General features: G+C 36.5%; 2 protein-coding genes across 2 annotated transcripts; both read right to left on the reverse strand.

Annotated features, from left to right (window-relative positions):
- Positions 1 to 276: 276 nt before the first annotated feature.
- LOC125477374 (alkaline/neutral invertase A, mitochondrial-like) lies at positions 277 to 4421 on the reverse strand. The gene is made up of 6 exons (XM_048584397.1): positions 3538 to 4421; positions 2556 to 2721; positions 2065 to 2276; positions 1282 to 1775; positions 1109 to 1157; positions 277 to 926 (listed from the first exon to the last, which is right to left on the reverse strand). The coding sequence occupies exons 1-6, from the start codon at positions 4336 to 4338 to the stop codon at positions 600 to 602; spliced, it is 2049 nt and encodes a 682-aa protein (XP_048440354.1). The 5' UTR covers positions 4339 to 4421; the 3' UTR covers positions 277 to 599.
- Positions 4422 to 12209: 7788 nt separating this feature from the next.
- Positions 12210 to 14708, reverse strand: LOC125477375 (transcription factor MYB108-like). The gene is made up of 3 exons (XM_048584399.1): positions 14320 to 14708; positions 13402 to 13531; positions 12210 to 13211 (listed from the first exon to the last, which is right to left on the reverse strand). Exons 1-3 carry the CDS (start codon positions 14534 to 14536, stop codon positions 12506 to 12508), a joined length of 1053 nt encoding a protein of 350 aa, XP_048440356.1. The 5' UTR covers positions 14537 to 14708; the 3' UTR covers positions 12210 to 12505.
- Between the last annotated feature and the right edge of the window lie 2005 nt (positions 14709 to 16713).

The following is a 16713-nucleotide window of genomic DNA, read 5'->3' on the forward strand; positions in this document are numbered from 1 at the left end:
TTTTCATATAAAATTTGAATAATGTTGAATCAAGTTTTTTTTTACAAAATAAATCAAGTTAGGTTCGTAAAAAAAAAGAAAACAACTCCTATAAACTCCGGTCATTGTAAAAATCTGAAGTCTTAATGCAATACTATTGTAAAATTGCAATACCGGTGAGGATTTCTTCCTCTTTCAAAAGTTTCATTTTTCATTTGATTTGCAATGATATTAATAATTGTCATGGTAATAGGAAATCTACTCGATCGGATAAAATCTAATTTCGACGCGTAAAAATTAAACGAGAAAATTAAGTTGCTAAATCAAGTAAATGGCTAAACGCCGTTCAAATTGGTTACATTTTCACCGACGTAATACATGTAAATTTTCAACAACATACAATGAGACATGAGTTAAAAGGCTCTCCTAAAACTCAGCCTTTTAACTACAATCAGTCTGTACTTCGATTAATGTTCGACAGAATATGCATTTCACACCTGCTGGCTGTTAGAGAAATTCTAATGCCAATTATATTAGATTGAATCATCTTCCAGGGTTTCGTTAGTTACCCACGCTCACCGCCTTGCCCACAAGCACCGAGCACAAAGACATCCTTGTCACTAGACCGCAACCTGAGATTTTGCAGCAGAGCGTGAACACTTCTTTCGACTAGTTTTATTGAGAGCACAAACGCAAGTTTCCAGAAGTTCATAATCCTCCTCCCAAAACAACAATGATGCCTTGTCGGGGTTCTCCAAAAGCATCTTCGAGGTTAGGTAACCAGCAATTGTCCATGTCTGGTGAAGCCGGGATTGCTTGCCTATAAATCTCCCGCTTTTTGTGTCATAGTATTCGGGCCAGTTATCCATAGAAAGCCTCTTCTCTGCCAAAGCAACTGCCTTTCGCGCTAATTCTGTCCTCCCCATCTTGATGCAAGCCAATGTGAACTAGGATAATTATAGAAGACACAGTTACAGAAATCAGATAATCGGTTGCAGCACATGCTATACAGAATATATAAAACCAAGGACAATCGATAGGTGCACAGAATAACCCTCTGGACCACCTTTGCAACATAAACCCAAAAAGAAAGCAGAAAAATTCAAAGAAAGTACTTTTATGACATTACCTGCCACAGGAGGGTTGGCCAAGATCCGCCATTATGATATGACCAAGGCCTACAAGTGGAGACAATAAGTGCATAAGCAATAAATTCAACCGGGAGAAGAGCTTGTAGTCAGAAGATTTGCAGAACAATGAGGTACATGAGTAACAAAGAGAATAAAATTTAGCGAGCCTCACGTGTTTTTTGGGTCACCACCAGTAATTATTCGCCATTCTTCATACTCCAGAGCAGGGTAGCAAATTTTAAGGGGCATTTGAGCTACGAAATCATCCCATTTGGCCTCAATCAAATTCAAGATGCCCTCATTCTGTTTTTGGGTACCGAGGGATGATACAATGGACCAAAGATTTCCAAGAGTGAAGAACCTAAAATCCATATGTGCAGGTTGCAGATTGCCAATGAGGTAACCACCTTCCTCAGGAATCCAATCAACCAACCAAGATGGAATTTGATCTGGATAGATATTGAATTTGTTGACGGCATCTGTGGAATATTCCTCCGTTTTGTAACGATAAATCTCATTAATCTTCTTCATATCCGCCCAATAATACTCTCTGATATGAAACGAGAGTGCACTAAGTCGGTTATTGACTGCAGCCACCAAATCTTTGGTCCCGTCATTGACAATGAGCATTTCACGGGAGCATCGTAGAGCTGAATAAAACAAAGCCTGTATAACCAGATTTGTTAAGTAAAGTATAAACCAGAGAAGCAAGCAAAATAAGGGGGCAAGCAGAGGGCTAGTATTCTATCTTATTTATTAATTAACCAATATAAGCCACTGTTCCCTGAGGGGACACTATGACAGTTAGGAGTTCAGTTTTCTCCTAAGAAATATTGGACTCAACCGATGGTGTGACTCTTGTATAGAAAGGAACAATGTAGAAGAGAACCCAGCTAGAAGCCTAGGATATGACATGTATAAAGGAACTAAAACATTTGTACATTTTCAAACGTACTTGGATTTCAAGAGGGTGTCCATGAATACCCATCCGTCTATCAATCATACAGGACCCATCAGTGACCAACAGGGTCGGAAACATGTCAAATCCATTTTTTAAACACAGATTAAGAATCAGCCTTATGCCTGTCTGGAACTCCACCCTTTCTTGCAATGCATAATCACCTGTGATCTTTCCATAAGCTCTCAACAAGATAATCCACCACAACCCTGTCAAAGTAATTCTAATATAAATCAGATACTATCAATACCAAGTGTAAGATTGTAATGTCAATATGCTCTCCAACTTTCCCCCTCCTCCCAAATATGTAACAAGAAGGTTTGTTTATTGAACATCAAGTACGCAGCAGTTATCCCAACCCAAAAATGGACAACAAGAAAAACATAGGCAGCAGTTGAACACCAGTAATTTGCCGTTACGCGGCAACTCTAATCTAACTGAACTAGTACTTTATATGTCACAATAACCAGCAACTAACTTTAAATTACCTGAATCAACAGGTGCTACACGACCGATTGCTGATTCACCAAAATCAGGATCTAAAACTTCCTCAAATGCTCCAGGGTTTCCATCAAGAGGAACAGTCCTCACTTTAAAGCTTGCCGGCATCAACCCTTGCCCAGGGCTGTGGCAGTCCACTGTCTTCTCCCAGCTCTAACATATGACCAAACAAGAATTAATCAGACGAGCTGTCACAAAAGGGAGCCAATGCTCAATGCAGAACCAGATCACCAAAATATATTTTAATTTCGAACAGCGTGCCCATTTCTATTCTTACATCACCACAGATGTCATTGGGTATCAATTGAAGAATTAAACTAGTTAAATCTGCTAATAGGAGGAAACCATGAGATCATATACAAAATCTCAAAATTAAAACTCTAGCAACAAGGTTGCATTAGCATTGGTGTAGAAAAAAAAAATTGTGGGAAGAAGAATAATTATTAACATTACCATTTTAACAGGACTAAAAGTTGTTTTAGACTCTCAGGCTGAGCATTACCATGTTAACACCAAGAGTTGTTTGAAAGTCTTAGTCTGAAATTATAGTTCATACGCACAAAACTAACTTAGATTTGTCATCAGAGACTTTCAAGGCAAAAGGAAATGTGTAGGAATTCAGATCAGTGACCTCAATGATACCAGATTCATTTGCTGATTCAATTTCACAAAAACCTTTGCGCTTTTAAATGCTTGGTTGAATATAAACTCTTTCATTTTACGTCAGACAGTTCAATAAGCACATTTCTCGTTATGCCATTTGAGTTCTACAACATCAACTTAGTTAATGTTATTAATTCCTCTAATGCCCAACTTATGGATAAAAAGTATTAGTTATTACAAAGAAACAGTATTTTAAACTGCAGAACCATATGATTAACATGAAAAATGTATATTCCACTAATTACATTAAAAAACTAATGAATTTAATGTAACATTATACGCAACTGTTAAAGCTTGTGACATTACCTGTAACTGCAGAGTGTGAAGCAGAAAATTCTTGACAATCTCCGCATCCCCATTGAGCAAGAAAGTGAGTGCGGATGGGACAAAATCTCGAATAAAGACCTGATCGTAATTGAGGGGTGTCTTGTCAGCCGGATCAGTAGCAGCAAGAGTTCCCACCGGAGTCCCACAGTAACTAACAACGGAATCTCGAAGTAACCTCCAGGCCTCCTTTTCAATATCAGACAGCTCTCTCTCGATCTTATTGTCATTCAAACCCTTGGAATTACCTACATTTACATTTACATTTGAGCTATTTACCTCTACCCTAGACTCTTCATCCTTAACTAAATCACCACGATCCGTCTCGATCCTCTCTATCACTAAAGGTTTCACATTCAAGCCACCTTGAATGTAAATACTCTCGAACGAGCTCTTCCCATTTACCTGAGTCTCCACCGAGGTTGAATGGTTCTTAATATCCGACGCTACATTCGGTATCACCAAAACACACCTTCTCCTACTACTACCACTACCACAACCAACACGGCTACTCGCCGTATAAACCCTAGACCGCCCCCAATTCGAATCAAAAACACTAAAATCTCTCTGATTCGGATCAATTACACGCATGAACCCTACAATCTGAGAACTACAGCCACGATCGTGACTTCTCGATCGCAATTTCGACAAATTACCAGTAACTTTTCTATTCAATTTCGGCTGCCCAGAACCGAAAATTGAAGAACCTCTATAGCCATAGCCCATGAGAATTCTACAACATGGCCTCACGGTACAGATTCCAATACAATTGCTGCTACTCATTTTATCTATATTTACACGAATCACTAAATACGCAAATTTTTTTTTCACTTTTTTCTTAAAAATTAAAAAACAAAAACAAAAAACAGAAATTTGTATTGTATTTTGGTAATTACCGCTCCGTTAATCTCGAAAAAAATCAGAGAAACAGAGTTCGATCCGACGAAATTCTTGGATTATATAAATTTTCAGAAATTTAAAGCTAAAATTAATAGAAAAAAAAAAATTAGAAAGCAGACGTTACTTACAGTTGATCTGGGCGAAGAGTTTGAATGAATTTGAATGCGACGAACAGAAGAGAGAGAGAGAGAGAGAGAGAGCGTCTGAAGGAACGTGTAGATTGGGAAAGTCGGTTGAAAGCCGCGCTTTTATAACCAACGGAAAGGTCAAAGATGGCAGGGAGCTGGACACGGAATTACAAACATGCCTCTGCACGTGCTGAGTTAGGTGTGTAATCGAGGAAAGGGTGGTGTTCCAACGAGGGTGATTTTGTCTTTCTAGCAGCTATTAGAAATGGTTCAGATGGGTCGGTTGTGGGGACCCCATGGTGTCCCGGTCATTGGGATTAAACATTGTGCGGAAATCGAAAAAGCGCGCGTTTGCGGGTTTGTTTTTTGAATGACGTGGAGGGTTGGGATTGGCGAAGAGGCGAGGTTCCAACATCGACGGAGGAAAATCTATACGGAACGCGTGCGTGGGAGTTGGTTGAGGTTTTTGACCAGAAAATCTGCCCAACAACTCTTGCACGTTAGGGTTAGAAAGCTGACTTCATATTTGGGCCACGAATATTGGGCTTGGATGATTCAAACTTGGTTTAGTTAAGGCCTTTTGATACAATTGGGCTTCTCTGGCCTTCAAATGGGACGGATTTAGTGGGCTCAAAATTGGTAACGTCAATAAGTGGAGTGACGGAAACGAGGAGTTTGTGTGGACTGATAGTTGCATTAGGGCCAGAGAGATTTGGGCTAACCTACATATTGATGGGCTAATCAGCGTGCAATTTGGTATTGAATTCAGCATTTATAGAAAGAGAAGTGACGGGTAAAGAGAAATACGATTAAACAGTATTTAAGGCACTAACTATTATTCCTACTTTTGGCTTTGAGTTTTGCTAAGGCATACTTCTTTAATGTGGGTGTTGTATTAAAAAACATACTCACAACGGGTAGCTCTTACATATAGGGGGTCTCAGAGTCACACCTTTTATGAGTGTTGTCATATCTTAGAATTTCTTATCATTTACTCGTAACAAATAAGAAATTGCCACAGCATGCATTACATAAATTGATAATCAAAAGTTTAGATCATATTTGGTTACTTTAACATTATTCAAGGGAAACATCTAACAGCGTACTAGTTAACGTTATTAGAGGTTATTTGTATTCTTTTGTTCCAATTTTTTGTTTTTGTAATTAGTGAGCAAGTAATGTAACTACAATCATATGTGTGTATACACACACAGACACAGACACACATGCATTTGCCTACACATTTTTTTAGAAAATAAGAAGGAGAGAGGGAGAGAGAACGTGAGTGGAGTGGGAGGTTTTTTTTTTTTTTTTTTTTTTTAATATTGGAGGTATTTTAACATCACTTGTAAATGAGACTTCAATAAAAAAACAACAAAAAGTTGGACCTCTGAAATTACATTATTACCCATCATTTTTTTGTGTGATAGAATACTAAGTAGTCTTTTCACCCTCTTTTGATCGACAAAGAGAGTTTCATTAATTAATAGAAATATATATATACACACACACACACTATTAATTATTTCCAAATTGAATGCCAAATAGCTCGTAAATTTGTCTCGACATGTGCTCCTACAATGTATATGAAAGATGATATGTTCTAGATTCATATTGTAATTAGACTCATCGATATATGGAGAGGAATTTGTATGCCACAGGTATACCGTTATAGTTGCGTCTTATGTCAATAATACAATAAGATGTGTTAATTTCTCTTCATGTGTCTTTGTATTATTGGCGCATGACGTCATTGTAGTGTTGTACATGTGTATAATTCTCTCCACATGTATTTATATTATTATCATAAGTTGCCACCGGTTACCCATGCCATACAAGGGCTCATGCTCTTATTATTCAATTCAGGAATGGAGCTTGTTACCTTTAGAGAAGCACATGAAAGCTTTAACCCTAGGCCAAGCAAACTTGGTGGTTAAGACAATTCTGTGTTTAAATAAGTAATCCACTCTCTAAGTCTATAATTGTCCAAGTGCTTTTTAAGTAAAATAAGTAAATTTCATGTTGAAAACCGTCACTGATGGCGTAAGCAGTGATTCCATTTACATTCGTACTTAATTATGCCGGATGCCACTAATTGTGTTGTAATTAAAATATGAATAATCAAAAGATTAATGATCAAACTCAGCTGCTGCTTGACCCGTGTTTTACGTGTATATTAATGCATAAACAATTTTAACTTGCGTTTCCAGTCAAGGCACTAGGTTGCTAAAACTCGTTAATAATCATTGTTTAGTTTAAAAGAAGATCAATATTTTCTAACACACTTGTCACTTTGTTTACGCTTAAATCATGTACACTTAGTGGGATAATTTTAGCCCGTAAATCTACATGTACCTCCTTTGATTAGGAGTTCGTACAAATCGTTATGCATGTACATCATATAGTTGTAGTTTTGATATTAGAAGGCAAAGCATGGCACATCAGCCACGTATTTGAAGTTGGAGGTGTCTTACCAATGAATAAATTTTTGAGTTTGATGGTTACACAGTTATGAGGTGTTTGCAAATTTACGTGCAGTAAATACATGTGTTATAACATGAGTTGATTGATAACATCACATAGCACGATGTTTTCATAACAATCGGAAAATAACAACAATCAACAAATGATCCACTATTATTATAAGGTTACTTTAATATACCAATGACCAAACCTTATTTGTTGCTCGAGTCATCTAATCCATTATCATCCCTTCCTAAAAGTAAAAATAAAAAAATCCACTGTTGTAATTCTTTAAGCCACTAGGGTTAACCCAGTTGTGAGAGCTGGGTAGGTTGATACACGAGTAGGAGTAGTAGACTATATATAAAGTTAAAAACTCTCCAATGAAAAAAAGAAAAATTCATCCACCATTTAGTATTCATGTGCGTGCACAATTCTAAACCATTGACTGATGTGAAACTTGTTATGAAACTCGCATTATCTTAAATAATGCACTTTGCATTGTATTTATCAACTAGCAGTTAATTTGCTTGCTATTCCTATTCATCTCTTAGCCATCCCTTTCCAAACGTTAAGTTTATTAATGGCTTCACACTTTCACATCGCCGTACGTTGACATTCATGCTTCTTATTCAACTCTGTCCCTTTAAGACAATGGAGTAGTAACAAGAAGAATCGTCAAGTTCCGCATGTTTGGGCGCACATTTAGTCAATAATTTTGGCAAAATATATAGCATGTCCACTGTTAATGGTTCATGACGGAACAAAAGTATGTACTTGGCCTTATCCAATATACATGACAGGTGATCAAGAATCTGGACATACAAAGATCATGCATGCTCCAATATATACAAGTCATGCACGCATCTAATCGTATATGGTTTAGGTTTAAGTACATTTTCGTTTAGTAAGGGTTTTGTAGCTCATCAATTGGTTAAGAGCATTCTCCGTTACACCTGAAGTCTCGAGTTTGAATCCTCATTCCTTTATAGTTTGTTTTAAAAAGGTACATTTCTCTTCATATATATGTAGTTTCATTCTGAATCTCCCCTCCCAAATATCACTAGTATTAGCTTATATATCATTGAAACCCAGTGCTGAATTTGTAACATAAGTCACAAATGCACAAAGCTGTTGAAAAATTAACGATCTTTTTTGGGTGAACTCTCACAAAACCAAGTGCTAAATGGAAGAAAATCATCTTTGCTAATCACAAATGTACACGAAAATTTTTGAAGACTCATTAATTTCTATGGAAGAAGTTTATCAACCTCAATTATTTTGAGGACCAGGAAGGTACCCACGTCGTATGGCTTTGTAGTTCGTAATCGAGTTTGCTTTCCTTAATTAATCTAATTTGTTAACATGAACATGAATTAAAGAACCCTAAATATGTAAGCATGAACAAATATACCAACCTAACCAAACAGGATAAGTACAACGAGTCAATGGCATATATAATCCAAGTACTAACTAAGATCTCATCATATAACTCAAATGTGGAACACTAACAAGGGCACTTAGCTTATGTGTTACGGGTAGGAATCATCTTCTACACAATTTAGGGCATAAAAACTAGAAAGACATGACACATTTAATTAATAGCTAAGTTTAGAATCTATTAAGCTCATCATCTCTAAAATTTGTGGCTGTGAAGGACTTTGACAAACCCTAATTAACTTAAGAAAGTCGTTTTCAACAGAAAGCTTCACGCAATTGATATCATCGGTGAGAGATTTAAAGGGAATGGGAATGGATACATCAATTAACTCAAAAATGCTTTGCAAAAGAGAAGAGAAAGTGCTTCAAGGTGGTCCAGAGTTGTAGGAACTGGGAAAATACATGTGGGCTCAATATATCTGTTTGTACACGGCTCCGGAAATAATGATATTTGTCTCTGTTGGCATAGCTATGTCACCGTGTGGTTTTGTCTGAGAGGTTATGATTCTTAAGCAACATGCGTGGACCTAATTGTTCTCTTATTGAGGAAGTAAACACTAAAGAGAATGCTTTATAGGATGATCTCTTGATTAACGAGTTCTTTTGTTTGCATAAAAGGAAGTGGTGAGACTTTAAGTCAATCTCTTTGTAAGTTTTTGTCATTCGGGAATGTGTGTGGGTTTACGGCTATTAAAGTTTTACACTTAATGACACTAGTAAGATGGTTTGGTGGTATCTTTCTCCACTTATAAGTAGAGGGTTTTACGTTCGACTTATTAAAAAAATGTGTTTTGTAACAAATTATAGTTGACCTATTATGTGATTTAGCTCAAATCCCCACCTTTTAATATCGTTGTAACTAAAAAACTTTTACAGTTGAGACATTAATTGGATAAACCTAAATATTCACAGCTCGTATATATTAGTATGCTTGAGAATCTTGAATGTTATGTTTGAAAACAATTACACTTCCATGTTAACAAATGACGGCTATTAACAATATTCTATATACTAACTAACAAACAAAACATATGTGTATGCATGCATGGCAGTTTGCACTAATTTCAACCTAAGCTTGCTTACTATATTCAATGTTATGAAGAAGAATGAGTTGAAGCTACATAATGTCAAATAGTAGTGGCATGAAAACTTTGAAAATAAAAGCATTTTGATTCTTCCCCACCGCCCTATTTGGTTTGTTTTCACCAACTTGTGTTCTATACACACCAGAACACCCTCCACAGAGGATGCAAAAAAAGGCTATACTAGTTCAAAATCAAATTGTCATCAAACTTTGAGAACACATATGCTTAATTAGCATTACATATACGCATATTGTACAGTACGACTAGTTTTCCACCGACAACTCAATTGTTTTTTAAATGCGCCAAAATTCTGATGATAATCTTAAGTTACAACTCAAACTGAAAATCTTAGATGCTTGTACGTAAATCCACACTAATCTGATCAGGAATTGAGTTGTCAATATGCAACATCGGTTTTCATTTTTTATTTTAACTTATCTTGAATTGAGTATTTATTCATTTCAATCCAAACAAAACAAACTTTTTTAATCAATTTAGTTAACATGCGATGTGTAACTAACAAACGGGCAGTTCAAATCATTGATCACGTCTCTTTTTGTTCTTATTAAAATGAATCTCTCTCTAAGGTTCTATATGTATGCCTAGAGTGATCATATAGATTTCTTTTAGGGTTTTAGGTGGATTATACAATGCATGCGTTAGCCAACTGAATAACAAAGAACCCTACCACCCTCGCGATAAGAAGAAATTTTTCGGTATGCCGGAATTTAGGATAGTATACCACATGTTGTCACATAATTAGAGAGAATTTTTTTTTTTTTTTTTTTTTTTTTTATTCATTCTCTCCATTTGGACAATAAAATGTAACGTACCATTTCATGTTCCAAACACATTGAAAAATTTATCTACAATAAGATGCAGTCAAGGTGCCGCCGCGTGAGCCAAAATTGGTCCCACATCTTGACTGAGAAGTCGTTGCCGATGGTCTATTCTGGAAGCGGGAGCCACTCATGGTAGCTTTGCGTTGAAACTGAAAGTGGAAAAATTGGAAATCAAGGTGGCGGAAAGATAAGTCTCCAAGACCATCTGTGATTGTGGAGTCCAGTTGTGAATTCAATTCAATGAGTACCCCGTACCGTATAAATCCGTATGTGCACCGTATAAACATATACATATAGGTTTTTCTGTATGTATAAGTCATACATTCACTTGTTTGTAGGGCAATTTCAATGGTTGCGGCTCTCAGTGCTTCTGCCCAGGAAGCCTATGTCGACCTAGCCATTAGGCACTCTCCTTCCTATTCTAACACGTGGCAGCTCCTCAACCCCGTCACCGACGGGGACCACTCTGGTGGCTTCTCTTATGGGCACGCGGCCTACAAAGATTCCCCGCCGCCATACCCCCTCTTTTTCTTTTCTCTCTCGTAGTCTACCATTCAATCACGTTTTTTTTCGACTTTTTTAATCTTTGCACGTGCCAACCTAGATTGATGTCCCTCCAATTAAGATTTGTTTTCTTTTAACGAAAACGAATTAAAAATAGTTACTAGCTTTCCAATAAATGCCAATAGTAGTTCTCTACAAATTATTCATGTTTTTATTTTTCCAAATAAAGGAATGATGTTAAATTTAATGATATTAAATAATCAAGCACCTCTTAAGAATCTATATTACAGCACACTTAAAAGTACTACAAAATGTGTCGTTCTATTATAATAAGTATGGACATATGAAAACATTACAAACCTTAATAATAGATTCGCTAACCTTCAAAACAAGACATTTCTAACCATCATTCAACATGTCAATAAGCCCATTTAAAAAATATTTCAACTTCCACCTTGAAGTGAAAATAGCTGTAAATTGGTGTTATTTGAGCCTTTTTCTAGAAGTATAGGAGAAAATTATTGCAAATTTTAGCATAGTTAACAGGTAGTATCAAACAAATCCGTTCCTAATTGTAGTAGCTGAAGATTTGGATTATATGGATAATGGAGGTTCTAATTAAGCACCTTGTCACGTCCGTACGAGGGTAAACAAAAAAGAAATGGAGCTTTGGAATCGTACTTAGGTGGCCTTTGATATGGATAATTAGTACAAGAGATAAAGCTCAAAAAATAAATTAATTAACTTGTGGAAAGTTGTCCTTAATGGCTAACTTAAGATACAAGTCTACAAATCCCACAACAACACGTATGGAAAATCATTGCAAAATACCTTTTAGCAACTAGAAACTTTGAGGGGACTTTAATCTGGTTCAGGTCCCATGGACAAGGCTTTCAAAAGTTTGCAGCACTTAATCAGTGGCATATTAGAACAGTTTAACAAGGACATATATATATATATATATATATATATATGTAACTAAAGATGGTGGAAGCAATTATGCACTTCTTCTAAAATGCAATCAATGGTTAAACAATTTTTTTATGTTTTCTTATTGATATAAGAAACAAATTACAAACCAGATTCTTTAGAGATCTTTAAACTTTACATTATTTAATATAATCATTATTTGACGATAAAATATAATGCACATGAATATATATATATATATATTAGGAAACAATATATGACTATTAAATACCTATAAGTATTATAGTCAAATATTAAATATTGTTTATCATAGAAATTAGTAAACAATACACCGCAATTATGTGCCAACGTAACAAATCTGATTAAAACAACTTTGATGTCATTCATTCCAAAGAAAGAAGAAATTAAAAAATAAAATCTAAATTACAGATTTCCTCAACGAAATATAAAAAGGAACAAAATACAAACCGGATACCAATCCACAATTAGATCTATGTCCTTCACAAATCCTATATCTAGATTATTAATTATATTTCATGGGTTTTTCTTCTATTTCCCATAATATATTTTCTCTACATTTTTGTTTTGTTTTTATCGCTAGCTACAAATGAATGCATCACTTTCACCCTCTTTTACAGTAATTTCGTACGTTCCATCATCAAATGCTGCTGAGCTGCTGTTGTAAGAACCACATGTCCTCAACATTCCACCAATTGTCCGATATGTCCCCGCCTTCCACAGTGCCCCACTGATAATTGTTGTTTTGCTCGTCCATGGTTTGGAAATGTTCTAATCCCAACCCTTGATTACCGAAGGACCCCGAGTAGTTGTCGTAATTACCAACTTGATGATTGTCTTGGACGAAGTAACTATTATCCGGGGTAGGGTTATTGTTAACCGAGATAGCAGCAGCAGCAGCAGAAGGGGTGTAATAATCAGTGAGGTCGGAAACAGGTGACACCTGAGTCCCAAATGAGTCCGATGAGGCTGCCGTACTAGAATTCTCCGGGGTATTGTAACTCGGTGTGAGTTGCGACTGTGAGGAAACCCCGAAGTGATGATGATGACTTGGCTGTAATAACATTTGTGCTGAAGACTGGAAGTTGTTGCTGAAGTGGTGAGAGGTAGCCGGGGCGGTGATAGAGGAATCTGTTGCGGTGGCGTTGGTGGTGGTGGAGGCAGCCGCGGCGGCTTGAATTCTTTCAACCAATCTAGGCATCCAGAGGTACCTCATGGTGTCCTTGAACTGCTTGCTGTTGACATCACATTTGAGTTGCTTGGCGTGTTTTTGGACACGGGTCCTCCAATAGTTTTTTATCTCATTGTCAGTCCTTCCCGGCAAGTGCTGTGCAATTTTTGACCATCTGTAGTGATTGGCACAAAGGAAGAATAAAATGACCTTTTTTAGTATTTACTCATTAGGGTTAATTTGAGAAAGCAAAGATAAAGGATATAAATCCATAAATGTAGATCGATTATTTTTTTGAGGTAAAAATGTAGATAGATTATTAGAATTATTTATTATATGTTTTGATGATGATTATGTAGAATTACCTGTTACCCCAGCGAGAATGAAGCTCAAGAATCAGAAGCTGTTCTTCAAGGGTGATGTTGCCACGACGGACATCGGGGCGGAGATAGTTGAGCCACCGTAATCTGCAGCTCTTTCCGGTTCTTTTCAGACCTGGGTTCGGTTGCAAAATTGAATAGTTTTGTCAGATATTATGTATCTAAATAATCTAAGTAAAGTTCTTTTAAGAACGTATATAAATTAACTACTTAAATAATTAATAATTATGATCCTTCATTTTGCTCATATTTCCTGGCAATTGGGTTCTCTGAAATATATAAGCTTTTGTGGCATATGGGGATAAGGCTCACTAATGAATTATCAAAATCATCATGGAAGATATAGCTCACAACATCATCAATATATCTAGCATATCCCAAATCTTTTTAAATTACGCACTAGTTTTTTTTCTTTTTCAAGAAAAAGTGAAGCTTTTCACACTAATGCCAAATCCTTTTCAAAGGACCCAATATGGAAGAGGAATGATTTTTTTTTTTTTTTTGTCAAACAATTGAAATCAAAGAAGCATATAGATTTCCACTCACAAGTAATTATACAAAGACAGAGAAACATTTGGTTCGGTGCAAATTATGGAGTTTGTTTCACTCTTTCCCACGTAATTTTCAGTTTAAGGAAAAACCCATCTCAATAAGCTAAACAAAAAGGTGGGAAAAAAACCCCAACTATTAAGCAAATATTTTTATTTTTTTACGATAATTTACACTAATTTGATATGATCATAACTTTAAAGTGATATTATTCACACACCTATTTTTACCTTTCATATATACCATGTTAATTTCGATCATTTGACCCTCTTCAATTCGTTAAATAAATTGAGAAGTATGTGGAAGGTAAAAAATGATGTTTGACAGCACTACCCTAAATTGATGATTAATTACCTGCGCTGCGAGCGAGGGAGTTCCAGCGGCCTTCGCCGTGGTTAGCAATGTAATTCATGAGAGCTAGGTCCTCCTCAACCGTCCAAGGACCTCTTCGCAGGTCCATCATCTGATCCTCAGCTTCCTCATGATCATGAGAGCCAGTTTCATTGAGAGTTTCTGCCGAGAGTTGTGATGATGAGAATTTGCAGCCTCTGCTTCCTTTCGCCATGTCCATCTCCAAATATCAATTCCTCCAAATGGACACACACACAAAAAAGGGGTTTGTTTATTGCTTTCCTTGCTTCTTTTTGCTTGCTTTGTTCTTGGAGGGAGAGAGAGAGAGAGAGAAAGAGAGAGAGAGGAGAAAATGAAGAGAGAGAAGGAAGAGAGAGTTAGATGGATGTACGGGAAAGAGAGGGGTCGGCTTTTATAGATGCAAAGATGGGTTTAAAAAGAGAGAGCAAGTTAAGCATGTGAGAGATGAGATAGGATAGATGTAGGGATAGGACTGACTAACAAAGCCGCAATGGGGACTTGGTGGAGTTGGGAAGTCTAATTACTTTTTAATTAAATAATTAAGCGCACACACTTCAGCTTGTTTAACTTACGTAATTAAATTTATATAGTTAGAAAAAGAGGGTTTCAAGTTTGACCCTTTGACTTTATTACCTCTCCTCCTTGTTGAGCCTTTGTAAATGAATACGTGCGTGCATTTTGATTTTAGAAATGGTTTTTTAAACAAAATGATACTTGAGATTGACATATTTCATTTTGGTGCTTGAAAATGAAAACTCTTTATTTTGGTCATTGATAATGAAAATCGTTTGAAATGGTCATTTGTCTACCGTAACTCATTTTGGTCATTCTGTAAAAAAATATGTCAATATTCTCGTTAAGTGGGATGGCTGGTTAGACAAAAATACTCTTAAAAAAGTGATCACGTGGTTGTTCATGTTACAATCTAACGAGAATATTGTCATATTTTTTACGGAATGGTCAAAATGATTTACATTAAACAAACTCAATGACTACTTCTATAAATTTTCATTGTAAAAACCTAAGTGAGAAATGATGTTAGTCTTAAAAAATCATTTTGGCTAAAATTCTTTGAAAAATAGTTTTTATATCGTCTCGGAGCATGTTTGCATTTTGTTGTAAACTTTTAATTTATTATATGGACCTGCCACGTTCTACATTGTGATGATGATAAAGACACAATAAGGTTTTCTAATAAATTACTATGCTTTTTTCTTCTTTTCTATTCATATGCTTATTCTTTTGTACATCATGATTCTCTGATAACTTTGGCAATGAATCTTCTGCCTGCTAATTACAAATTCGAAATTTTCTCTATATAATATTAAAGAAAGAATATTAATTTAGAATTGACACACCACGACCGAGATCAGGGCATGCTGGCCGTCACGTGGAAGTGACGTAGCCATGTGCACAGTGCGGAAGCTAAAAGAAGTAATATAAAAGTACAAATAATTTAAAAACTAGCATACACAATGTGATAAGATAAGTGCTAGCGTAAGTGAGACGCTGAATTCAGAGCATAAATCTACAGCAGTCCAAAATAAATGATACGACAATAGTGCACCCGAAGGTGACCCTACATCGGTGAGTGTCTGTCAGAAATGCCGGGACGCCCTCTGGGAAAACCACCGAAACTGCTAGACCACTAGAACCTGGAGGGGCGCAAAACAAAAGCGTGAGTGGGCAAAAACAAAGCTCTTTGAAAACCATTTAATAAAATACATTCTAACCCCTCGCCGTAAAACCTGTATACTTCCTAGAAAATAAACATATATAGGTATGTAAAAATATGCCAATCATGCTCAAGGGTATGCCATCTTAAAGCCTCATAATGATATGCAAGTGCTCAGGTAAAAATCACATCAATAACATATCACTGGCAGCCGGAGTCACCTATAGTGACCTGTACGGCTGAATCTAGAGCTCAAATCTCAATCTCAATAACTAAACCTGCCCACGAGTCGGAACCACCTAAAGTGGTCTGTACGACAGGCCTGGGTGTAACATATATAAACGCTCTAGTGCTACGATCACGTGAAGACTGTGCGAATAATCGCGGGTCACCTACGAGTCGGAACCACCTAAAGTGGTCTGTACGACAAGACTGTGCACCTAACTTGGATCCAAGCTGAGCGTGTGGTGCGGGAGGTGAACGACACGTGAAGGACTGTGCCCTACTCTGGGCGGGAGCACTAACACCGGGGGTGCAGGTTATGAGCTCTCTAAGCATCTCCAACCACTATTGAATATATAAACATGAATACCACTTACCTGGCACTTACCTGTGCGTCCACAGCACCAAATATGCATATGTATATGTATGTCACTACTAATGCATGCAATGATGCATAAACGATAATAATATGGTGCATG

Source organism: the organism of the source record quoted next, unplaced genomic scaffold (genome assembly GCF_019419815.1).
Source record: "Pyrus x bretschneideri cultivar Hongxiangsu unplaced genomic scaffold, Pyrus_bretschneideri_v1 Contig21, whole genome shotgun sequence".
Taxonomy (NCBI): Eukaryota; Viridiplantae; Streptophyta; class Magnoliopsida; order Rosales; family Rosaceae; genus Pyrus; species Pyrus x bretschneideri.